A 25,833-nucleotide genomic window follows, 5' to 3' on the forward strand; every position below is an offset into this window, starting at 1 on the left:
TCTCGGCTGGAGTGTTGGGTGCTGCAGTGGGTTTCACTTCCCGGGGCCCAAAGTTCAGATCTCGATCTGGACAATGGAAGCATCACTTCCTGCTCTTTGTATTTCAGCCCCTCCCGCACCCCCCCCCCCCCCCCCCCTTGAGATTAAGGCCAACCTTTCATTAGTCTTCTTGCTTGCTTTCCTGCCAAGGCTCGCAACATGAGAAATAGGCCCCTCGAGCCTGCTCCGCCATTCAATGAGACCATGGGCTGATCTTCGACCTCAACTCCGCTCTCCCACCCAATCTCCATATCCCTCGATTCCCCGAGAGTCCAAAAATCTCAGCCTTGAATGTACTCAACAATTCAGCCTCCACAGCCCTCTGTCGCAGAGAATTCCAAAGATTCACCGCCCTCTGAGTGAAGAAATTCCTCCTCATCTCAGTCCAAAATGGCCGACCCCTTATCCTGAGACTGTGACCCCTGGTTCTAGACTCTCCAGCCAGGGGGAAACAGCCTCTCAGCATCGACCCTGTCAATCCCCCCTCAGAATCTGATATGTTTCAATGAGATCACCTCTCATTCTTCTAAACTCCAGAGAGTATCGGCCCAGTCTACTCAATATCTCCTCATAGGACAACGCACTCATCCCAGGAATCAAAGGAGCGGACAACTTGGGTGGATGCAATTGGCCAATTCCTTTCGCGATTCTAAAGCTACAAACAGGGACACCTCAAAGTCCCCTCCTTTCTCAACGCTTGACCTCCTTACCTTTCCCTCATAACTGACATTCCCGACAGCTGGAAGCAGCTGGGTTGCCCCACCTCACCCCGCCCCAAACCCCCGCCAGCTCTGTCAAGGGCAAGACACAGAGAGATGGGATCTGGCCAAGGACCCTACACACTCCAACAACGCCACCTCCTTGGGGAGCTTTGCAGCCCTTTGTCTTTCCTGGAACTTTCCTGGCCCTTTGCAGAAGAACATAAGAAATAGGAGCAGGAATAGGCCACTCGGCCCCTCGAGCCTGCTCCGCCATTCAATGAGATCATGGCTGATCTCGGGGCTCAAAGCCACTTCCCCGCCCACTCCCCATAACCCTTCACTCCCTTATCTTGCAAAAATCAGTCCATCTCCACCTTAATGACCAGCCTCCGCGGCTCTCTGGGGCAGAGAATTCCACAGATTTACGACCCTTTGAGAGAAGAAATTCCTCCTCATCTCAGTTCTAAAAGGGCGACCCTTTATTCTGAGACTGTGCCCCCGAGTTCTAGATTTCCCCACGAGGGGAAACATCCTCTCTGCATCTACCCTGTCGAGCCCCCTCAGTATCTTATATGTTTCAATAAGATCACCTCTCATTCTTCTAAACTCCAATGAGTATAGGCCCAACCTGCTCAACCTAGGAAGGACAGAGGATCAGAGGGACCTTGGTGTGCATGTACATAGATCCCTGAAGGCAGCAGGACAGGTAGATAAGGTGGTTAAGAAGGCATATGGGATACTTGCCTTCATTAGCCGAGGCATAGAATATAAGAGCAGGGAGGTTATGATGGAGCTGTACAAAACGCTAGTTAGGCCACAGCTGGAATACTGTGTGCAGTTCTGGTCACCACACTATAGGAGGGATGAGATTGTATTGGAGAGGGTGCAGAGGAGATTCACCAGGATGTTACCTGGGCTGGAGCGCTTCAGCTATGAAGAGAGACTGGACAGGCTGGGGTTGTTTTCCTTAGAGCAGAGAAGGCTGAGGGGGAGACCTGATTGAGGTGTACAAAATTATGAGGGGCATAGATAGGGTAGATAGAAAGGAACTTTTCCCCTTAGTAGAGGGGTCAATAACCAGGGGGCATAGTTTCAAGGTAAGGGGCAGGAGGTTTAGAGGGGATTTGAGGAAAAACTTTTTCACCCAAAGGGTGGTTGGAATCTGGAACTCACTGCCTGAAAGGGTGGTAGAGGCAGGAACCCTCACAACATTCAAGAAGCATTTAGATGAGCACTTGAAATGCCACAGCATACAAGGCTACGGACCAAGTGCTGGAAAATGGGATTAGAATAGACAGGGCTTGATGGCCGGCGCGGACACGATGGGCCGAAGGGCCTCTTTCTGTGCTGTGTAACTCTATGACTCTATGACCTTTCTTCATAAGTCAACCCCCTCATCTCTGGAATTAACCTAGTGAATCGTCTCTGAACTGCCTCCAATGCAAGTATATCCTTCCTTGGTTAAGGAGACCAGAAGTGTGCACAGTACTCCAGGTGTGGTCTCACCAAGGCCCTATACAATTGTAAGAAGTCACACAACACCAAGTTATAGTCCAACAGTTTTATTTGAAATCACAAGCTTTCGGAGCGCTGCTCCTTCATCAGGTGAAGTGGAGAGATGCATAAAGACACAGTTTATATAGTCAGAGAATAATGTCAGATGATTACAGGTAATCTTTCGAACTGCCATTTATCACACCTCGGCAGAGAGATAATCACAGCAATCAAAGGCGTGAATGGTGTCCAAACAGGTCAGTCAGGAAAACATTACATCAAAGAACAATGAGGTGGGGTCACAAGGGGTCAAATGTTGCAGATGTTGGACACCATTCACGCCTTTGATTGCTGTGATTATCTCTCTGCCGAGGTGTGATAAATGGCAGTTAGAAAGATTACCTGTAATCATCTGACATTATTCTCTGACTATATATGCTGTGTCTTTATGCATCTCTTCACTTCACCTGAAGAAGGAGCAGCGCTCCGAAAGCTTGTGATTTCAAATAAAGCTGTTGGACTATAACCTGGTGTTGTGTGACTTCTTACATTTGTCCACCCCAGTCCAACACCGGCATCTCCACACCATCTATGCAATTGTAGCGAGACTTCATCACTCTTATACTCCAACCCCCTTGCAATAAAGGCCAACATGCCATTTGGAGAGTATGATTTGGACAGGTTGGGTGATTGGGCAGATGCGTGGCAGCTGCAGTATAATGTGGATAAATGCGAGGTTATCCACTTTGGTGGCAAAAACAGGAAGGCAGATTATTATCTGAATGGCAATAGATTGGGAGAAGGGGAAGTGCAATGAGACCTGGGTGTCCTTGTGCACCAGTCGCTGAAGGTAAGCATGCAGGTGCAGCAGGCGGTTAAGAAGGCAAATGGTATGTTGGCCTTCGTAGCGAGAGGGTTCGAGTACAGCAGCAAGGATGTCCTGCTGCAGTTGTACAGGGCCTTGGTCAGACCACACCTTGAGTACTGTGTGCAGTTTTGGTCGCCTTATCTGAGGAAGGACGTTCTTGCCATGGAGGGAGTGCAGCGAAGATTCACCAGACTGATACCTGGGATGGCAGGAATGACGTATGAGGAGAGATTGGGTCGATTGGGCTTGTACTCGCTGGAGTTTAGAAGAATGAAAGGGGATCTCATTGAAACTTTTAAAATTCTAACAGGACTAGACAGACTAGATGCAGGAAGGATGTTCCCGATGACGGGGGAGTCCAGAACCAGGGGTCACAGTCTAAGGATAAGGGGTAAGCCATTTAGGACAGAGATGAGGAGGAATTTCTTCACCCAGAGAGTGGTGAACCTGTGGAATTCTCTACCGCAGAAGGCAGCGGAGGCCAATTCATTAAATATATTCAAGAAGGAGTTGGATATATTTCTTAAGGCTAAAGGGATCAAGGGATATGGGGAGAAGGCAGGGACAGGGTACTGAATTTGAATGATCAGCCATGATCTCATTGAATGGCGGAGCAGGCTCGAGGGGCCGAATGGCCGACTCCTGCTCCTATCTTCTATGTTTCTATGGCTTCCTAATTGCTTGCTGTACCTGAAGGTTAACTCTCTGTGATTCGTGCACTAGGAGCCTCAAATCTCCTGCCGGAATGAAAGTTGCCATCAACTGCATGGTAAGCAGTGCTGTGACTCTGAACCTTCCCTCCGAGACCACCACTGCTCTAACTGTCGATGTCTCCACTGCTCTCTTTGCAGAGATGGGCGGCAATCCGTTGGACAACGGAGGCTTCGAGCCGGGCGCGTTTGACGGACTGAAGCTCAATTACATTCGTATCTCCGAGGCTAAACTGTCAGGCGTCCCCAAAGGTGAGAGGTCGCTCGCGCGCTCGCTCGGCCCCCCCACCGGGTCCCCACTCGGCGCGGAATTCACAAACTCGGTCAAGCCCCGTCCGTGGCTCGGTCTCGCTCTCGCCTCGGAGTCAGGAGCTCGTGGGTTCGACACCCCACACTCCAGAGACTCGCGCCCCGTAATCCAGGCCCGACACTTCCCCCCCCCCCGGTGCCAGTGCTGAGGGAGCGCCGCACTGTCGGAGGGGCAGTACTGAGGGAGCGCCACACCGTCGGAGGGGCAGTACTGAGGGAGTGCCGCACTGTCGGAGGGGCAGTACTGAGGGAGCGCCGCACTGTCGGAGGGTCAGTACTGAGGGAGCGCCGCACTGTCGGAGGGGCAGTACTGAGGGAGGGCCACACTGTCGGAGGGGCGGTACTGAGGGAGCGCCGCACTGTCGAAGGGGCAGTGCTGAGGGAGCTCTGCACTGTCGGAGGGGCTGTACTGAGGGAGCGCCGCATTGTCGGAGGGGCAGTACTGAGGGAGCGCCGCACTGTCGGAGGGGGAGTACTGAGGGAGCGCCGCACTGTCGGAGGGGCGGTACTGAGGGAGCGCCGCACTGTCGGAGGGGCGGTACTGAGGGAGCGCCGCACTGTCCGAGGGGCGGTACTGAGGGAGCGCCGCACTGTCGGAGGGGCGGTACTGAGGGAGCGCCGCACTGTCGGAGGGGCGGTACTGAGGGAGCGCCGCAGTGTTGGATGGGCGGTACTGAGGGAGCACCGCACTGTCGGAGGGGCTGTACTGAGGGAGCGCCGCACTGTCGGAGGGGCGGTACTGAGGGAGCGCCGCACTGTCGGAGGGGCGGTACTGAGGGAGCGCCGCACTGTCGGAGGGGCGGTACTGAGGGAGCGCCGCACTGTCGGAGGGGCGGTACTGAGGGAGCGCCGCACTGTCGGAGGGGCGGTACTGAGGGAGCGCCGCACTGTCGGAGGGGCGGTACTGAGGGAGCGCCGCAGTGTTGGATGGGCGGTACTGAGGGAGCACCGCACTGTCGTAGGGGCTGTACTGAGGGAGCGCCGCACTGTCGGAGGGGCGGTACTGAGGGAGCGCCGCACTGTCGGAGGGGCGGTACTGAGGGAGCGCCGCACTGTCGGAGGGGCCGTCTTTCGGGATGAGACGTTAGGGCAGACGGGGGCCTGGGGTTTTTCAGGTGGATGTGAAGGATCCCACGGCCACTATTGGAAGAAGAGCAGGGGGGAGTTCTCCCCGGTGTCCTGGGCCCAATATTTATCCCTCAACCAACATCACTAAAGAACAGATGATCTGGTCATTTATCACATTGCTGTTTGTGGGAGCTTGCTGTGCGCAAATTGGCTGCTGCGTTTCCTACATTACAACAGTGACCACACTTCAAAAAATGGACTTCATTGGGGGTGGAACGCTTTGGGACGTCCTGAGGTGGTGAAAGGCGCTGGAGAAATGGGAGTCTTTCTGTCTTTTAGATTTGCCCAACACTCTTCATGAACTTCACTTGGACCACAACAGAATTCAAAGCATCGAGCTGGAAGACTTGATTCGTTACAATAACATATACAGGTGAGAGGCCAAACAGCATAAGTAGGGAGGGCTCCTGGGATTGTGATGCTCAATAAATACTGAGTTGCTCCTGTTGGTTGCCCTGTGCTCAGCAGAGGAATATAGTTTCCTTTTCCAAGATGGCAACAAGGCTCAGAGAAAGAGTTCATAAACTGCCCCACCTAGTGGTCACAGCCTGCAACTACAGCGTGACTGTTTACATAGCAAATTACAATGGTGACGGGAAAGTGTGACCAAAACTGGTGACGACAGGAAGTAAGGTTTTCTGAAACAAAGGTCAGGGCTGGAATTCTCCTTACCCGGGACGGCCGGTGTCCATGGTGGGTCCCGACCCCGCTGCTGGCTCCATCCCGCTGTGCAAAATGAGCATAGAAACATAGAAGATAGGAGCAGGAGTCGGCCATTCGGCCCCTCGAGCCTGCTCCGCCATTCAATGAGATCATGGCTGATCATCCAAATTCAGTACCCTGTCCCTGCTTTCTTCCCATATCCCTTGATCCCTTTAACCTTAAGAAATATATCCAACTCCTTCTTGAATATATTTAATGAATTGGCCTCAACTGCCTTCTGTGGTAGAGAATTCCACAGGTTCACCACTCTCTGGGTGAAGAAATTCTTCCTCATTTCTGTCCTAAATGGCCTACCCCTTATCCTTAGACTGTGACCCCTGGTTCTGGATTCCCCCGCCATCGGGAACATCCTTCCTGCATCTAGTCTGTCCAGTCCTGTCAGAATTTTAAAAGTTTCAATGAGATCCCCTCTCATTCTTCTAAACTCCAGCGAGTATAAGCCCAATCGACCCAATCTCTCCTCATACGTCATTCCTGCCATCCCAGGTATCAGTCTGGTGAATCTTCGCTGCACTCCCTCCATGGCAAGAACATCCATCCTCAGATAAGGCGACCAAAACTGCACACAATACTCAAGATGTGGTCTCACCAAGGCCCTGTACAACTGCAGCAAGACATCCTTGCTGCTGTACTCGAACCCTCTCGCTACGAAGGCCAATATACCATTTGCCTTCTTAACCGCGTGCTGCACCTGCATGCTTACCTTCAGCGACTGGTGCACAAGGACACCCAGGTCTCGTTGCACTACCCCTTCTCCCAATCTATTGCCATTCAGATAATAATCTGCCTTCCTGTTTTTGACACCAAAGTGGATAACCTCGCATTTATCCACGTTATATTGCATCTGCCATGCTCCTGCCCAATCACCCAACCTGTCCAAATCACCTGACCTGTCCAAAACTTACCTTAATGGGGCCTGTTAAGCCAGCCCAGCGCGTTACCCGGCCCAATGATAGGGAGCGGGCCTGGTGACGTCACTCTTGACGCGTTTTAAGCCGGGGTCCTTAAAGGGACCCTGGCCACACTAAATTTTAACTTTAATCTAACATAGTGGGTGTTGAATCTTTACTGTACAACAACATAATAAAAGTTATATATGAGGGACAAAGAAATATTTAAATAAAAGCATCATTAAGTAACATGACGCAATGGCCACTGACCTCCCGCCTCAGGCTGACCAACGGGGTTCCCGAGCTGCGTGAATCCTGTGGCCATGCAAGAAAATTTTAAAAGTAAGCGGGGAAAAAGACTCAATTGGGTTCCTGACCCTCTGATTAAAAAAAACCCCAACTTTCCCAGCTGATCACGCCCGCTACCATCCCAGAAAATTCCACCCCATGACTGGGAATAAGAACCTAAGAAACAGGAGCAGGAGTCGGCCATTCGGCCCCTCGAGCCTGCTCCGCCATTCAGTAAGATCATGGCTGATCTGATCTTGGCCTCGGCTCTACTTCCCTGCCCGCTCCCCATAACCCTCGACTCCCTTATCGTTCAACAATCTGTCTATCTCCACCTTCAGTGACCCAGCCTCCACAGCTCTCTGGGGAAGAGAATTCCAAAGATTCACGACCCTCTGAGAGAAGAAATTCCTCCTCATTTCCGATTTAAAAGGGTGTCCCCTTATTCTGAAACTATGCCCCCTGGTTCTAGATTCCCCCACGAGGGGAAACATCCTCTCAGCATCTACCCTAGTCGAGCCCCCTCAGAATCTTATATGTTTCAATAAGATCCCCTCTCATTCTTCTAAACTCCAATGAGTATAGGCCCAACCTGCTCAACCTTTATTCATAAGACAACCCCTTCATCTCCGGAATCAACCTCGTGAATCGTCTCTGAACTGCCTCCAATGCAAGTATATCCTTCCTTAAATAAGGAGACCAAAACTGTACGCAGTACTCCAGGTGTGGTCTCACCAACGCCCTGTACAGTTGTAGCAGGACTTCCCTACTTTTATACTCCATTCCCTTTGCAATAAAGGCCAACACTCCATTTGCCTTCCTAATTACTTGCTGTACCAGCATGCTAACTTTTTGTGTTTCATGTACGAGGACCCCCAGATCCCTTTGTACACCAGCATTCTGTAATCTCTCCCCATTTAAATAATAGTTTGTTTTTTCATTCTTCCTTCCAAAGTGGATAACCTCACATTTTCCCACATTATACTCCATCTGCCAAATTTTTGCCCACTCGCTTAACCGATCCATATCCCTTCGCAGACTCTTTGGGCAGGATTTTCATTGAGGAGGCGGGTAGGAGGCGGGACTACAACTTTTGGGGTTGTAGTCCCGCCTCCATCGAGTTGTGGCCAACCCACGGGACTTTCACTTGATTGACCTTGTTAATCCCGCCCAGCGGGCTCAGCAGGCCAATTAAGGGCCACCCGGCAACAGGTGACGTCACAGATTGACATTTCATCTGTCAAGAGCTTTTGACAGATGAAATATCAGCATTTCACAGCTCTTTGAAGCTGTGAAACACTGACAATCTGTACTCTAAGTTAATTCCTTCCTGTCAGGATGATTTAGAGATCTCTCCGGCACAGAAAGCTGAATGCTGCAGATTTTGACAGCTCGCGGCCATTCTGCTTTCTGTGCCGGTGAGATGAGGGACTCCCGAGACCTGAAGGAAGGAAGGCTGTAAAGGTAAGTAAAACTTCTTCAAACACTTTACACACACCAAACACACTTACCTCTGCACTCGTGCACCCATCACTCACCTGAACACCGGACATCCCAAACCCTCCAAGCCCTTCAGCCCGACGGGCCGCCTCGCTAACTTGGCGTGGTTTGGAGCCGTCGGGAATCCCACACTTCAGGAATAAAAATAGGGATTAGGCTAAAAACTGCCTGTTAACTACCTGTTAACAGGCAGTTAATTGGCACTAATCCCCTTTCCGCCTCGGGGAGGCGGGTCCCAGTGCGGGTCGGGTACCCGCCTCCTTTGAAACTGGCATGGAGGCGGGTTGGGGGCGGGATGGGTTCGTGCCACCCGATTTCGGGATTTTAACTCCCCCACACGCCTCCAGTCCCTCCTCCACGGCCCAATGAAAATCCTGCCCTTTGTGACCTCCTCACAACTTGCTTTCCCACCTATCTTTGTATCCTCAGCAAATTTGGCTACAGTGCACTCGGTCCCTTCATCCAAGTCATTAATATAGATTGTAAATGGTTGAGGCCCCAGCACTGATCCCTGTGACAATTAAGTTGGATTGACAAGTTCTGGAACAATGGAGCCAGTTGATTGGCCAGGGCGGCTCCTGGAAGTTCCCCTTCATCGGTTGGCTTGTGCTCCTCGGCATAACTGTGGTTGTCATTGCAGATTGGGACTGGGCTTCAACCAGATCCGCGACATCGAAAACGGGAGCTTGGCTTTCCTGCCGAACCTGCGGGAGATTCACCTCGAGCACAACAACCTGACCCATGTCCCCTCCGGCCTCACTGACATGAAGTATCTCCAGGTGAGGGCGCATTCCAGAACGGCGTTTTGTCTGCCGCGCTGTCGGAGGGGCGGTACTGAGGGAGCGCCGCGCTGTCGGAGGGGCGGTACTGAGGGAGCACCGCACTGTCGGAGGGGCGGTACTGAGGGAGCGCCGCACTGTCGGAGGGGTGGTAGTGAGGGAGCGCCGCGCTGTCGGAGGGGCGGTACTGAGGGAGCACCGCACTGTCGGAGGGGCGGTACTGAGGGAGCGCCGCGCTGTCGGAGGGGCGGTACTGAGGGAGTGTCGGAGGGGCGGTACTGAGGGAGCGCCGCACTGTCGGAGGGGCGGTACTGAGGGAGCGCCGCACTGTCGGAGGGGCGGTACTGAGGGAGCGCCGCACTGTCGGAGGGGCGGTACTGAGGGAGCGCCGCACTGTCGGAGGGGCGGTACTGAGGGAGCGCCGCACTGTCGGAGGGGCGGTACTGAGGGAGCGCCGCACTGTCGGAGGACCCAGCATCAATTGCCGTTTGCGGAAGAGAGTTCCAAACGTCTACCACCCTTTGTGTGTCGAAGTGTTTCCTAACTTCACTCCTGAAAGGTCTGGCTCTAATTTTGAGACTCTGCCCCCTAGTCCGAGACTCCCCAACCAGCGGAAATAGTTTCTCTCTCTCTACACTATCGGTGCCCCTTAATATCCTGAAAACTTCGATCAGATCGACCCCTTAACCCTCTAAATTCCAGGGAATACAACCCTAGTTTGTGTAATCTCTCCTCCTAACTTAACCCTTGGAGTCCGGGTATCATTCTGGTAAACCTACGCTGCACTCCCTCCAAGGCCAATCTATCCTTCCTAAGGTGTGGGGCCCAGAACAGCTCACAGTGCTCCAGGTGTGGTCTAACCAGGGTTTTGTACGGCTGCAGTATAACTTCGATCCCTTGTATTCTAGCCTTCGAGATACAAAGGCCAGCATTCCGTTAGCCCTTTTGATTATTTTCTGTACCTGTCCATGACATTTTAATGATCTGTGTACCTGGACCCCCCAAGTCTCTTTGGACCTCCACTGTTTCTAGCTTTTCACCATTTAGAAAGTACCCTGTTCGATCATTTCTAGGTCCAAAGTGGATGACCTCACATTTGCCTACACTGAAATCCATTTGCCAATGAGTTGGCGCTTTTGGGAGAGATGGGAAGGGGCTGAGGCTCCTGGGACAAGAGGGTTGTCCTATGAGGAGAGATTGAGTAGACTGGGCCGATACTCTCTGGAGTTAAGAAGAATGAGAGGTGATCTCATTGAAACATACAAGATTCTGAGGAGGATTGACAGGGTAGATGCTGAGAGGCTGTTTCCCCCCTGGCTGGAGTGTCTAGAACCAGGGGTCACAGTCTCAGGATAAGGGGTCGGCCATTTCGGACTGAGATGAGGAGGAATTTCTTCACTCAGAGGGCGGTGAATCTTTGGAATTCTCTGCCCCAGAGGGCGGTGGAGGCTCCGTCGTTGAGTCTATTCAAGGCTGAGATCGGTAGATTTTTGGACTCGAGGGATATGGGGATCGGGGCGGGAGAGTGGAGCTGAGGTCGAAGATCAGCCCATGGTCTCATTGAATGGCGGAGCAGGCTCGAGGGGCCAATTTCTCATGTTGCAAGCCTTGCCAGTAAAGCAATCAGGAAGACTAATGAAAGGTTGGCCCATATCAGCACGGTGGCATAGTGGTTAGCACTGTTGCCTCACAGCGCCAGGGACCCGGGTTCAAATCCGGCCTCGGGCGACTGTCTGTGTGGAGTTTGCACATTCTCCCCGTGTTTGCGTGGGTTTCCTCCGGGTGCTCCGGTTTCCTCCCACAGTCCAAAGATGTGTGGGTTAGGTTGATTGGCCATGATAAAAAATTGGCCCTTAGTGTTAGGGGGGATTAAATACGTGGGGTTACGGGGTTACGGGGATAGGGCTTGGGTGGGATGGCTGTCAGTGTAGGGACCGGGTGCTAGGGTTTGGATGATCAGCCATGATCTCGTTGAATGGTGGAGCAGGCTCGAAGGGCCGAATGGCCTACTCCTGCTCCTAGTTTCTATGTTTCTATCTCAAGGGGGGCGGGGCGGGGGGGCTGCAGAAATACAAAGAGGAGGAAGTGATGCTTCCGTTGTCCAGGTCGAGATCTGAAATAAAAACAGGAAATGCTGGAGTAACTCAGCGGGTCAGGGCAGCATCGGTGGAGAGAGAAACAGAGTTAACGTTTCAGGTCGATGACCTTTCGTCAGAACTGGAAAAAAATAGGAAAAGGAACAGATTTTTAAGCGAGTGTAGGGGCTGGGAAAGGGGGGAGGGGACGAAAGAACAAAAGGGAAGGCCTGTGATTGGATAGAAGGCCGGAGAGGTTAAGAGACATTAAGAGATATTCAAGGCGAGCGGCGATGGTAATGGGACAGGTTAAGAGACAAAGGATGGCTCGAGATGAAGTGTAAATTGCGCCGGCAGAGTTTAAGACAGCTGCCATGTGGGGGAGAAGAACAGGAGGCCAAACAAAAAGTGTGGATAAAAAATATATATGTGATAGGGGCCGAGGTTACGATCTGAAATTGTTGAACTCGATGTTGAATCCAGAAGGCTGTAAAGTGCCTAATCGGAAGATGAGGTGCTGTTCCTCGAGCTTACGCTGAGCTTCCGTGGAACAATGCAAGAGGCCGCGGACGGTGAGGTCTGAGTGGGAGTGGAGCGGTGAATTAAAGTGACAGGCCACCGGGAGCTCGGGGTCCCCCTTACGGACTGAACGGAGGTGTTTCGAGATCTGAACTTTGGCCCCGGAAGTGAAATCCGCTGCAGCAGAGAGAGACCTTCATTCATCCCTGGTCCTGGGCAGAGCAGATTCACCAGAACAATATTGGAGGCTAAAAGGGTGAAATTCCGAGGACAGGTCGCACAGACTGGGCTTGTGTTCCCTCCAGGATAGAAGATTAAGGGACGACCTGATCGAGGTGTTTGAGGTGGTTGACATAAGAAAACTACTAGGCACTCGGTCTAAGCGTTAAACAAAGCTTTAATCAACTGTTTTACAACATGGAGGTCTAGTTGTGTCCTTCACTAGTTCCTGTTAAAGAATGTCCTGAGCAAGCTGGGCCCGTGCCCGAGTATTTATACTCTCCCTGGACAGCGCCACCCGCAGGCCGCTCAGTTGATTCATGTCAGTGGTTAAAGGATTCGATCGGGTCGATCGAGAAAGAAAGGCCCCGATTTTCGGGCAGCTGTCGGGCGGCTTTTCATGCGGCCGTGGTCCGAAAATCGCGGAAAAAGCGGGTCGGAACCCCCGCCCCCCCCCCCCCCACCCGCCTGATTCCCCGCCCCGTCCGACTTTCGGACCGCCGTTGCCGCGCGCCCCGCTTCAGTCCTGCCCGCCGCTGGCGGGACTGCTCGTCGACACACTGATCACCAATGATCACCTTGTTAAGGACGATTTCCCCGTGCCGTTGCGACTTTGGGGCTTTCCCCACCTGAAACCCGCCTGCGGGGAACCCCGCCGATGAGAGGTGGTGTGAAAACAGCTGGCTTGCTTGCTTGCAGCAGCAGGTCGCTGAGGGCTGAAGAGATTTAAAGAGGCAGCATTTGCAGGCTGCAGGACCTTGTTGATCAAGGCTTGGGGGAACTTTTTGAAGCCTTAGGAGCAGCTGCAGAAAGTTGGAGCCTCACACACTTCTCCAGTGTGAGCTCCTGGGAAGCCCCTCTCACCACCCTAACTCAGGACCTCCTCAACCGAGGCGTCTGCTAGAAGCATGGGAGGCCTTTGGCACCTTCCCTTCCTGGCATTAGAGGACCTCCAACAGCAGAGGTGACCGCAGCAGAACCAGGAACAGCAGGATGATTACCAGGAGCACCAGGCTGCTGCTCACTCACCTGAAGCTGCACAAGCCAGAAGGGGCCAGCGCTTGGAAGTGGCTTGAGAGCACCTTGCTGCGCTTTAGAGGGCCATGGGGACCCGTTTCTGCACTGGCAGTCCTACTCAGAAGGACTTCCATGAAGATCTGGTTTCTCTGTTCAATAGATGGCCAACGCTCCCTCAAGAGATGTCATTCTCTTATGAGCACTCACCATGTTTTCCGTATGCTGGCGAGTTATCTCCTCCATGGAGGTTGCCAACCTTTCCATGGTGATGCGTTCATGCACCAATGACTCCACAAAGGCTCTGCTCATGGTTGCTATGGACTCCTCCATTCGCTCCACACTCGCAGCGACCCTGGAGACAAAACCTGCCAGAGACTCCTGCATCTGTGCATGGAGATCCATCACCTCTTCTCTTGCGGATGGACCCAGAGGCAGAGGGTCGAGATGCAGCGCAGCTGAGCTGAGCTGGCAGAGCCCTGCGCCCTCCGACGAGGACTCTCCACTGCTGTCCCTGTCTCCAGAATCTGCTGAGGCTCACTTGTCAGCTGTGAAACACCAGGTGACAACACTACTCTATGTCCCGAAGGTCCCCCCGAGGTGTGAGTGTCTGCGCTGGTACTGGGTGCACTTACTTCTCTGCTGACGCTGCGCCCTCAGAGGCTGGAGCTTCCTCCTGAGGAGTCTGGCTGCACAGCCTCTTCCTCCTCCACAGTGAGGACGGGGGCTCTGGATGGTACTGTGGGGGAGTTGAGGAAGGAGTTAGAGATGTAATGCCAAGGTTCTTCTGGTGACTCCCAGCGAGTTGGCATCTGCTGACACCTGCATCCATGGTTTCAGTGGGAGGCCTCTTCCTCCCTGACCTAGGGAAGAGGACTTCCCTGTGGGCCCTAACCCTATCCAATAATGCCTGCAGTGAAGCTCGTCGAATTTGGAGGCAGCTCGGTGTCTGGCACTGGCCACAGCTGCTGCAGGCTCCTCTGCCATCCTGTATGGTTCGTTTGGAAACCTTCAGAGGATGCAGTGCTTGCCATGGACCTTGAAAGCACCACGAATGATGACATCATACTGTGGGGACTTCTGACTCGATTTAGACAATTAGCAAGGCTTCCCACATGTTGGGAATTAATTGGCCAATTGAGGGAAAATTGCGTGGGGCTGGCTGACACTTTTTTGTGTGTGTCAGAAACCCCACATTCGGGGAAACCCGACCATTTCCCACACAAGCCGAAAATCAGGGCCAAACTATTTCCTCTGGTGGGGGGAGTCCAGAACAAGGGGGGCAGAACCTTTTCAAATTCGAGCCAGGCCGTTCAGGGGTGATGTCAGGAAGCACTTCTTCACACAAAGGCTGGTGGAAATCTGGGACTCTCTCCCCCAAAGAGCTGTCGAGGCCGGGGGTCAATTGGAGCCTTCAAGACTGAGATTGATAGATTTTTAACAAAGCGAAATACTGCGGATGCTGGAAATCTGAAATAAAAACAGAAAATGCTGGAGATACTCAGCAGGTCAGGCAGCATCTGTGGAGAGAGAAACAGCGTTAACGTTTCAGGTCGATGACCCTTCGTCAGAGCAGGAAAAAGCTGGAGATGGAACAGGTTTTTAAGCAAGGGGAGGGGCAGGGAAAGGGGGGAGGGGAGCGAAGAACAAAAGGGAAGGTCTGTGATAGGATGGAAGGCGGGAGAGATTAAGAGACATTAAGAGATGGTGCGAGGCGAAAGGAGATGGTAACGGGACAAGTCAAGAAACAAAAGGTGGCTCGAGATGAAGTGTAAATGGTGATGGCAGAATCATCGACAGCGGCCATGTGTGAGAGAGAGAAAAAAAATGGGAAAAAATGATAGGGGCCGAGGTTATGGTCTGAAATTGTTGGACTCGATGTTGAGCCCAGAGGGCTGTAAAGTGCCTAACCGAAAGATTTTTGTTGTTTAAGTGTATTAAGGGTTACGGAACCAAGACGGGTAAATGGAGTTGAGATATGGATCAGCCGTGATCTGATTGAATGGCGCAGCAGGCTCGAGAGGGGCTGAATGGCCTCCTCCTACATTCCTTAACAGAGAACATAGAAAAATAGGAGCAGGAGTCGGCCATTCGGCCCCTCGAGCCTGTTCCGCCATTCAATATGATCAGGGCTGATCCTCTATCTCAATACCATATTCCCCCTCTCTCCCCAAGTGCACTACAACGAAATGTAAGCTTGCGGCTCCCAAGAGTGTACATTTTGATTAAGACATTTAACATACAACATTCATATTTGGCTTGTAATACATAAACATAAACATAATAAAGTGCATTGGCAGATGTGCAGGCTTTAGAGTTTATTTGCAGAGTTCAATAGGATGACAGCCCTGGGAAAGAAGCTGTTCCTAAATCTGGTCGTTCGGGTGTATCTCCTTCTTAAATATATTCAGTGACTTGGCCTCCACAGCCTTCTGTGGTAGAGAATTCCACAGGTTCACCCACCCTCTGAGTGAAGAAATGTCTCCTCATCTCAGTCCTAAATGTCCTACCCCGTTGTGATGAAATATGTCATGCATCAGACTCTGTAGTTAACTGTATATATTGTGTTTGTACCTTGTATTGGGTATAGGGCACCGCCCCCTTTGTGTGTCGGCTCCGCCCATACCTGGCCCTACTTAAGACAAGTCCAGGCTTGTCCTGCAGTAGAACAGCAGCACGCCAGGTGAAGCTAGGTGCAGCCACCGGCATCTTTTCTTTGCTAATAAAAGCCTTTGTTTTATTCTGCTAACTTCGAGTCTTGGAGTTATTGAGGCACGTCACCCGTATCCTGAGACTGTGACCCCTGGTTCTAGACCCCTCCAGCCAGGGGAAACATCTTCCTTGCATCCAGCCTGTCGAGCCCGGTCAGAATTTTATACGTTTCCTTGAGATAAAAGTCCGCCCACAAGCCTTGACCGCTTTGCTCTGTTCTGCTTACAGGTGATTTACCTACACTCCAACAACATCTCCCAGGTGGATGTCAACGACTTCTGCCCGCCCGGCTTCGGGTTCAAGAAGGCCTTCTACCACGGCATCAGCCTCTTCAACAACCCCGTCAACTACTGGGACGTGCAGCCCCGCTGCCTTCCGCTGTGTCACCGACCGAATGGCCATCCAATTCGGCAATTACCGGAAGTAATTGTGGGGGGGGGGGGGGCGCCACCGCGGGGGCCAGGGAGTTGCTCTTGCCTTGGAACAGAAAATCGATTTATATATAAAAACAAATTTGTACAAAGGAGATTTTTTTTTTCGACCTTTTTGCACACCTCCCCTCTTCGTTCTCCCCTTCCCTCCATCTCTCCCCTCTCTCTCCGTCCCTCCATCACTCCCTCTCTCTCCTTGTCACCATCCCTCTCTTTCTCTCTCTCTCTCCCCTTCCCTCCATCCCTCCCTCTCTCCCTTTCCTCCATCCCTCTCTATCCCCTTCCCTCCATCCCTCCCTCTCTCCCCTTCCCTCCATCCCTCCCTCTCTCTCCCCTTCCCTCCATCCCGCCCTCTCTCTCTTCCATCCATCCCTCCCTCTCTCCCCTTCCCTCCATCCCGCCCTCTCTCCCTTCCATCCATCCCTCCCTCTCTCCCCTTCCCTCCATCACGCCCTCTCTCCCTTCCATCCATCCCTCCCTCTCTCCCCTTCCCTCCATCCCTCCCTCTCTCCCCTTCCCTCCATCCCTCCCTCTCTCTCCCCTTCCCTCCATCCCGCCCTCTCTCCCTTCCATCCCTCCCTCTCTCCCCTTCCCTCCATCCCGCCCTCTCTCCCTTCCATCCATCCCTCCCTCTCTCCCTTCCCTCCATCCCGCCCTCTCTCCCTTCCATCCATCCCACCCTCTCTCCCCTTCCCTCCATCCCTCCCTCTCTCCCCTTCCCTCCATCCCTCCCTCTCTCCCTTTCCTCCATCCCTCCTACTCTCCCTTCCATCCATCCCTCCCTCTCTCCCCTTCCCTCCATCCCTCCCTCTCTCTCCCCTTCCCTCCATCCCGCCCTCTCTCCCTTCCATCCCTCCCTCTCTCCCCTTCCCTCCATCCCGCCCTCTCTCCCTTCCATCCATCCCTCCCTCTCTCCCTTCCCTCCATCCCTCCCTCTCTCCCTTCCATCCATCCCACCCTCTCTCCCCTTCCATCCATCCCACCCTCTCTCCCCTTCCCTCCATCCCTCCCTCTCTCCCCTTCCCTCCATCCCTCCTACTCTCCCTTCCATCCATCCCTCCCTCTCTCCCCTTCCCTCCATCCATCCCTCCCTTCCATCCATCCCTCCCTCTCTCCCCTTCCCTCCATCCCACCCTCTCTCCCTTCCATCCATCCCTCCCTCTCTCCCTTCCATCCATCCCTCCCTCTCTCCCTTCCATCCATCCCTCCCTCTCTCCCTTCCATCCATCCCTCCCTCTCTCCCCTTCCCTCCATCCCGCCCTCTCTCCCTTCCATCCATCCCTCTCTCTCTCCCCTTCCCTCCATCCCTCCCTCTCTCTCCCCTTCCCTCCATCCTGCCCTCTCCCTCTCTTCTTGACTCCATCGCTCCCTCTCTCTTCCTTTCCCACCATCCCTCTCTCTCCTTATCGCCATCCCTCTCTCTCTCTCTCTCTCCTTGCCTCCACCCCTCCTACTCTCTCTCTCTCTCTCCCAGTGCCTCCATCCACCTCTCTCTCCCCTCCCTGACCTCCCCTGCTACCTCCGCCACAGAACCTCACTCTCGTGCAGCAGGGCCAAGGGTCTCTGATCAGAGCGGTGGGGAACGGGACTAGAGGAGTCAAATAAAAATATCTGAAGCCTAGATCGGAAAAAAGAACATTGATTTCTAAAAAAAATGCCTTTGCTGCCTCTGACTCCTGTGATTCAACAAGGCCCCAGATCTCGAGCCTTTAATCCAGAATCCAGGACAAAGCAGCCCGCTTGATCGGCACCCCGTCCACCACCTTAAACATTCACTCCCTCCACCACCGGCGCACCGTGGCTGCAGTGTGGACCATCTACAAGATGCACTGCAGCAACTCGCCAAGGCTTCTTCGGCAGCACCTCCCAAACCCGCCACCTCTTCCACCTAGAAGGACAAGGGCAGCAGGCGCCTGGGAACACCACCACCTCCAAGTTCCCCTCCGAGTCACACACACCATCCCGACTTGGAAATATATCGGCCATTCCTTCATCGTCGCTGGGTCAAAATCCTGCAACTCCCTCCCTAACAGCACTGTGGGAGACCTTCAATCCCACTCTCCCCCTCACTCCCCGTACCCTTTAATATCCCACCCAGTCTAATCCCACTCTCCCCCTCACTCCCCGCACCCTTTAATATCCCACCCAGTCTAATTCCACTCTCCCCCTCACTCCCCGTACCCTTTAATATCCCACCCAGTCTAATCCCACTCTCCCCCTCGCTCCCCGCACCCTTTAATATCCCACCCAGTCTAATCCCACTCTCCCCCTCGCTCCCCGCACCCTTTAATATCCCACCCAGTCTAATCCCACTCTCCCCCTCCCTCCCCGTACCCTTTAATATCCCACCCAGTCTAATCCCACTCTCCCCCTCACTCCCCGCACCCTTTAATATCCCACCCAGTCTAATCCCACTCTCCCCCTCGCTCCCCGCACCCTTTAATATCCCACCCAGTCTAATCCCACTCTCCCCCTCGCTCCCCGTACCCTTTAATATCCCACCCAGTCTAATCCCACTCTCCCCCTCACTCCCCGCACCCTTTAATATCCCACCCAGTCTAATCCCACTCTCCCCCTCACTCCCCGTACCCTTTAATATCCCACCCAGTCTAATCCCACTCTCCCCCTCACTCCCCGTACCCTTTAATATCCCACCCAGTCTAATCCCACTCTCCCCCTCACTCCCCGCACCCTTTAATATCCCACCCAGTCTAATCCCACTCTCCCCCTCACTCCCCGCACCCTTTAATATCCCACACAGTCTAATCCCACTCTCCCCTCACTCCCCGCACCCTTTAATATCCCACCCAGTCTAATCCCACTCTCCCCCTCACTCCCCGCACCCTTTAATATCCCACCCAGTCTAATCCCACTCTCCCCCTCACTCCCCGCACCCTTTAATATCCCACCCAGTCTAATCCCACTCTCCCCCTCACTCCCCGTACCCTTTAATATCCCACCCAGTCTAATCCCACTCTCCCCCTCACTCCTCGCACCCTTTAATATCCCACCCAGTCTAATCCCACTCTCCCCCTCACTCCCCGCACCCTTTAATATCCCACCCAGTCTAATCCTACTCTCCCCTCACTCCCCGTACCCTTTAATATCCCACCCAGTCTAATCCCACTCTCCCCCTCACTCCCCGCACCCTTTAATATCCCACCCAGTCTAATCCCACTCTCCCCCTCACTCCCCGCACCCTTTAATATCCCACCCAGTCTAATCCCACTCTCCCCCTCACTCCCCGCACCCTTTAATATCCCACCCAGTCTAATCCCACTCTCCCCCTCGCTCCTCGCACCCTTTAATATCCCACCCAGCCTAATCCCACTCTCCGCCTCGCTCCCCGCACCCTTTTATATCCCACCCAGTCTAATCCCACTCTCCCCCGCACCCTTTAATATCCCACCCAGTCTAATCCCACTCTCCCCCTCACTCCCCGTACCCTTTAATATCCCACCCAGCCTAATCCCACTCTCTGCCTCGCTCCCCGCACCCTTTAATATCCCACCCAGTCTAGTCCCACTCTCCCCCTCGCTCCCTGTACCCTTTAATATCCCACCCAGTCTAATCCCACTCTCCCCCGCACTCCCCGCACCCTTTAATATCCCACCCAGTCTAATCCCACTCTCCCCCGCACTCCCCGCACCCTTTAATATCCCACCCAGTCTAATCCCACTCTCCCCCTCACTCCCCGTACCCTTTAATATCCCACCCAGTCTAATCCCACTCTCCCCCTCACTCCCCGCACCCTTTAATATCCCACCCAGTCTAATCCCACTCTCCCCCTCACTCCCCGCACCCTTTAATATTCCACTCAGTCTAATCCCACTCTCCCCCTCACTCCCCGCACCCTTTAATATCCCACCCAGTCTAATCCCACTCTCCCCCTCACTCCCCGCACCCTTTAATATCCCACCCAGTCTAATCCCACTCTCCCCCTCACTCCCCGCACCCTTTAATATCCCACCCAGTCTAATCCCACTCTCCCCCTCACTCCCCGCACCCTTTAATATCCCACCCAGTCTAATCCCACTCTCCCCCTCACTCCCCACACCCTTTAATATCCCACCCAGTCTAATCCCACTCTCCCCCTCACTCCCCGCACCCTTTAATATCCCACCCAGTCTAATCCCACTCTCCGCCTCACTCCCCACACCCTTTAATATCCCACCCAGTCTAATCCCACTCTCCCCCTCACTCCCCGCACCCTTTAATATCCCACCCAGTCTAATCCCACTCTCCGCCTCACTCCCCGCACCCTTTAATATCCCACCCAGTCTAATCCCACTCTTCCCCTCATTCCCTGTATCCTATAACATGTCAAATGTGTATTATTCTAATCGAGCCACAAAATTTATTCCAACCCAAAGACTTATCTAATTCTATATATCGCTAGCTGTCTTAAGAACATAAGAACATAAGAAATAGGAGCAGGAGTAGGCCATACGGCCCCTCGGGCCTACTCCGCCATTCAATAGGATCATGGCTGATCCGAATCTAGACTCGCGTCCACTTCCCTGCCCTCTCCCCGTAACCCCTAATTCCCTTATCTGCTAGGAAACTGTCTATCTCCATTTTAAATTTATTTAATGTTGCAGCTTCCACAGCTCTCTGAGGTAGCAAATTCCATAGATTTACTACCCTGTACGTTATAATCCTAGGTGCTTGATCTTGGAGTCAGCCATTCCTCAGTGAGTCTCACTCTCGCCTCCAAGTCAGAAGGTTGTGGGTTCGAGCCCCCACTCCAGAGACTCGAGCCCAATAATCCAGGCCCGACACTCCCCCGGTGCCAGTACTGAGGGAGTGCCGCACTGTCGGAGGGGTAGTACTGAGGGAGCGCCGCAGCATCGGAGGGGCTGTACTGAGGGAGCACCGCACTGTCGGAGGGGCACTACTGAGGGAGCGCCGCACTGTCGGAGGGGCAGTACTGAGGGAGCGCCGCACTGTTGGAGGGGCAGCACTGAGGGAGCGCCGCAGCGTCAGAGGGGCGGTACTGAGGGAGCGCCGCACTGTCGGAGGGGCAGTACTGAGGGAGCGCCGCACTGTCGGAGGGGCAGTACTGAGGGAGCGCCGCACTGTCGGAGGGGTAGTACTGAGGGAGCGCCGCACTGTCGGAGGGGGCAGTACTGAGGGAGCGCCGCACTGTCGGAGGGGCAGTACTGAGGGAGCGCCGCACTGTCGGAGGGGCAGTACTGAGGGAGCGCCGCACTGTCGGAGGGGCAGTACTGAGGGAGCGCCGCACTGTCGGAGGGGCAGTACTGAGGGATGAGACGTTAAACCCGAGGCCCCCCGTCTGCCCTCTCAGGTGGACGTAAAAGATCCCACGGCCACTATTGGAGGAAGAAGAGTTCTCCCCAGTGTCCTGGGCCCAATATTTATTCCTCAATCAAAACAGACGATCTTCATTTATCACATTGCTGTTTATGGGAGCTTGCTGTGCGCAAATTGGCTGCCGCGTTTCCCACATTACAACAGTGAGCACACTTCAAAAAAAGTCCTTCGTTGGCTGTGAAGAGCTTCGGGATGTCCTGAGTTGGGGAAAGGCGCCAGAGAGATGTGAGTCTCTCTTTTTATTCTACACGCTCTCCTTTTCCCCTTGCAGGTCACCTCAAGTAACCGCTCCGTCCCACTTAACTTATTATAGAAAGCACGCACACCCACGACACTGCCAGGAAATCAGTCAATAGCCCGGTCCCCCTGGGGTCTTGACTCATGGATTGAGAGAGAGAGAGACTGACAGAGAACGAGAGAGAGAGACAGAGAACGAGAGAGAGACAGAGAGAGAGAGAGAGAGGGTAGTAGAAAACTAGAACTCTCTCCCCCCAAAAGGCTGTATTGAGGCTGGGGGGTCAATTGAAAGACCGAGATCGATAGACTTTTGTTGGGCGAGGGGATTAAGGGTTACGGAACCAAGCCAGGTAAGGTGGAGTTGAGACGCGGATCGGCCGTGATCTGATTGAATGGTGGAGCAGGCTGGAGGGGCTGAGTGGCCTCCTCCTGTTCCCATGATTCCAGAGAGAGACAGCGGGCATGGGCGAGGGAGGTTGGGCAGGGTTGGAGATGGAGGGGAGCGGGCTCGCGGGTCCTGAAGCTCGGAGAGCTCGGTAAGTGAGTTGGCGAGTGTCCTGTCCCGTCTTTTTCTCTCCTGTGGTCAGTATAATCTCTCCTGAGGGTATCGGGGAGATTGCATCAAATTAAGACTTACTGGTGGGGAGACGGGGAGGGATTTGATGCCCCGCACTGTGGGAGGGACGGTACTGAGGGAGTGCCGCACTGTCGGAGGGGCTGTAGAGAGAGAGCGCCGCACTGTCGGAGGGGCAGTACTGAGGGAGCGCCGCACTGTCGGAGGGGCAGTACTGAGGGAGCGCCGCACTGTCGGAGGGGCGGTACTGAGGGAGCGCTGCACTGTCGGAGGGGCGGTACTGAGGGAGTGCCGCACTGTCGGAGGGGCGGTACTGAGGGAGTGCCGCACTGTCGGAGGGGTGGAACTGAGGGAGCGCCGCACTGTCGGAGGGGCAGTACTGAGGGAGCGCCGCACTGTCGGAGGGGCGGTACTGAGGGAGTGCCGCACTGTCGGAGGGGTGGAACTGAGGGAGCGTTGCACTGTCGGAGGGGCTGTACAGAGAGAGCGCCGCACTGTCGGAGGGGCTGTACAGAGGGAGCGCCGCACTGTCGGAGGGGCTGTACAGAGGGAGCGCCGCACTGTCGGAGGGGCTGTACAGAGGGAGCGCCGCACTGTCGGAGGGGCTGTACAGAGGGAGCGCCGCACTGTCGGAGGGGCTGTACAGAGGGAGCGCCGCACTGTCGGAGGGGCTGTACAGAGGGAGCGCCGCACTGTCGGAGGGGCTGTACAGAGGGAGCGCCGCAGTGTCGGAGGGGCTGTACAGAGGGAGCGCCGCACTGTCGGAGGGGCTGTACAGAGGGAGCGCCGCAGTGTCGGAGGGGCTGTACAGAGGGAGCGCCGCACTGTCGGAGGGGCTGTACAGAGGGAGCGCCGCAGTGTCGGAGGGGCTGTACAGAGGGAGCGCCGCAGTGTCGGAGAGGCAGTACTGAGGGAGCGCCGCACTGTCGGAGGGGCTGTACAGAGGGAGCGCCGCAGTGTCGGAGGGGCGGTACTGAGGGAGCGCCGCACTGTCGGAGGGGCTGTACAGAGGGAGCGCCGCAGTGTCGGAGGGGCGGTACTGAGGGAGCGCCGCACTGTCGGAGGGGAGGTACTGAGGGAGCGCCGCACTGTCGGAGGGGCAGTACTGAGGGAGCGCCGCACTGTCGGAGGGGCGGTACTGAGGGAGCGCCGCACTGTCGGAGGGGCAGTACTGAGGGAGCGTTGCACTGTCGCAGGGGCGGTACTGAGGGAGCGCCGCACTGTCGGTGGTGCCATCTTTCGGATGAGACGTTAAACCTGAGGCCCCGTCTGCCCTCTCTGATGGGACGTAAAAAATCCCACGGCCACTATTGGAAGAAGAGCAGGGGGGAGTTCTCCCCGGTGTCCTGGGGCCAATATTTATCCCTCAACCAACATCACTAAAACAGATGATCTGGTCATTTATCACATTGCTGTTTGTGGGAGCTTGCTGTGCGCAAATTGGCTGCCGCGTTTCCTACATTACAACAGTGAGCACACTTCAAAAAAAAAAGTCCTTCATTGGCTGTGAAGAGCTGTGGGACGTCCTGAGGTGGTGAAAGGGGCTGGAGAGATGCGAGATCTTTCTCTCTTTCTTTCTCTCTTTGTCTAAAGGTCTCTTTCGGGGGTAGCGGCGGAGGGGGGGTGGGGGGGGGTGGGAGGCTGGGAGAGTGGGGAGTGAATGCTGGACAACCTGCCCGCTCGCGTTGAGACAGTTTATAAATTCACGACAGACTGACCAGAACAAAAATAAACGGCCGCTCGACGGCCTCAAAAGATTCCGCGTCTGCACCTGAAGCAGGGTGTATCTCTCCAAGTGTTGTCTTGGTTTATATTCCTTTGTGAAGGACCAGTCAATCGGTTCTCCAACGAGCGTATCTCATGTGCTTTTTTTAAAAATTCAACAAGAAGGCTTTTACGTTACTTACAGACATAATATTTCTCCTTGTTCCTTGCACAGCCTAAGATATAATCACAGATCTGTGAGTATAAGAATAGATTATGAAATGTGACATGCATTACTGCTAGGCTGTGTTGACTGCAGTGGCAAGCTGTGGTATATCAGTGTTTCCTGATCCATGTAATAATTGTAATTAAAGGCAGTGCCAAATATCTCGATCGCAGTCGTGCCCTGAGTGTTTCTTCTTCAAGATACAAGGCCCTGAGTCAGACGGTCGTGGGTTCGAGCCCCCACTCCACAGAGTCGAGCCCCGTAATCCACTCCCCCGGTGCCAGGACTGAGGGAGCGCCGCACTGTCGGAGGGGCGGTACTGAGGGAGCGCCGCACTGTCGGAGGGGCGGTACTGAGGGAGCACCGCACTGTCGGAGGGGCAGTACTGTGGGAGTGCCGCACTGTCGGAGTGGCGGTACTGAGGGAGCGCCGCACTGTCGGAGGGGCGGTACTGAGGGAGCGCCGCACTGTCGGAGGGGCGGTACTGAGGGAGCGCCGCACTGTCGGAGGGGCGGTACTGAGGGAGCGCCGCACTGTCGGAGGGGCGGTACTGAGGGAGCGCCGCGCTGTCGGAGGGGCCGTACTGAGGGAGCGCCGCACTGTCGGAGGGGCAGTACTGAGGGAGTGCCGCACTGTCGGAGGGGTGGTACTGAGGGAGCGCCGCACTGTCGGAGGGGCGGTACTGAGGGAGTGCCGCACTGTCGGAGGGGCGGTACTGAGGGAGCGCTGCACTGTCGGAGGGGCGGTACTGAGGGAGCGCCGCACTGTCGGAGGGGCGGTACTGAGGGAGCGCCGCACTGTCGGAGGGGCGGTACAGAAGGAGCGCCGCACTGTCGGAGGGGCGGTACTGAGGGAGCGCCGCACTGTCGGAGGGGCGGTACTGAGGGAGCGCCGCACTGTCGGAGGGGCGGTACTGAGGGAGCGCCGCACTGTCGGAGGGGCGGTACTGAGGGAGCGCCGCACTGTCGGAGGGGCGGTACTGAGGGAGCGCCGCACTGTCGGAGGGACGGTACTGAGGGAGCGCCGCACTGTCGGAGGGGCGGTACTGAGGGAGCGCCGCACTGTCGGAGGGGCGGTACTGAGGGAGCGCCGCACTGTCGGAGGGACGGTACTGAGGGAGCGCCGCACTGTCGGAGGGGCGGTACTGAGGGAGCGCCGCACTGTCGGAGGGGCGGTACTGAGGGAGCGCCGCACTGTCGGAGGGGCGGTACTGAGGGAGCGCCGCACTGTCGGAGGGGCGGTACTGAGGGAGCGCCGCACTGTCGGAGGGGCGGTACTGTGGGAGCGCCGCACTGTCGGAGGGGCAGTACTGAGTCATCAGCCAGTTTCCTTAAAGGGACCAAGGCCAACGTTATTTTG

The 25,833-nt window shown here is 54.8% G+C and overlaps 1 protein-coding gene across 1 annotated transcript in view; it reads left to right on the top strand.

Moving 5' to 3' along the window:
* The window catches only part of LOC147086817 (biglycan-like), a 97,542-nt gene extending 80,983 nt beyond the window's left edge, over positions 1–16,559 (top strand). The window contains 5 exon segments of the mRNA XM_085978992.1: positions 3,954–4,064; positions 5,529–5,622; positions 9,291–9,429; positions 16,197–16,331; positions 16,333–16,559. Coding sequence (XP_085835118.1) covers positions 3,954–4,064; positions 5,529–5,622; positions 9,291–9,429; positions 16,197–16,331; positions 16,333–16,395 — 542 coding nt within the window. The 3' untranslated portion in view covers positions 16,396–16,559.
* Positions 16,560–25,833: the final 9,274 nt, after the last annotated feature.

This window comes from Somniosus microcephalus, unplaced genomic scaffold, assembly GCF_052327205.1.
Source record: "Somniosus microcephalus isolate GS21.2 unplaced genomic scaffold, FLI_Smic_1.0 unresolved_chr7, whole genome shotgun sequence".
In the NCBI taxonomy this organism is placed as follows: Eukaryota; Metazoa; Chordata; class Chondrichthyes; order Squaliformes; family Somniosidae; genus Somniosus; species Somniosus microcephalus.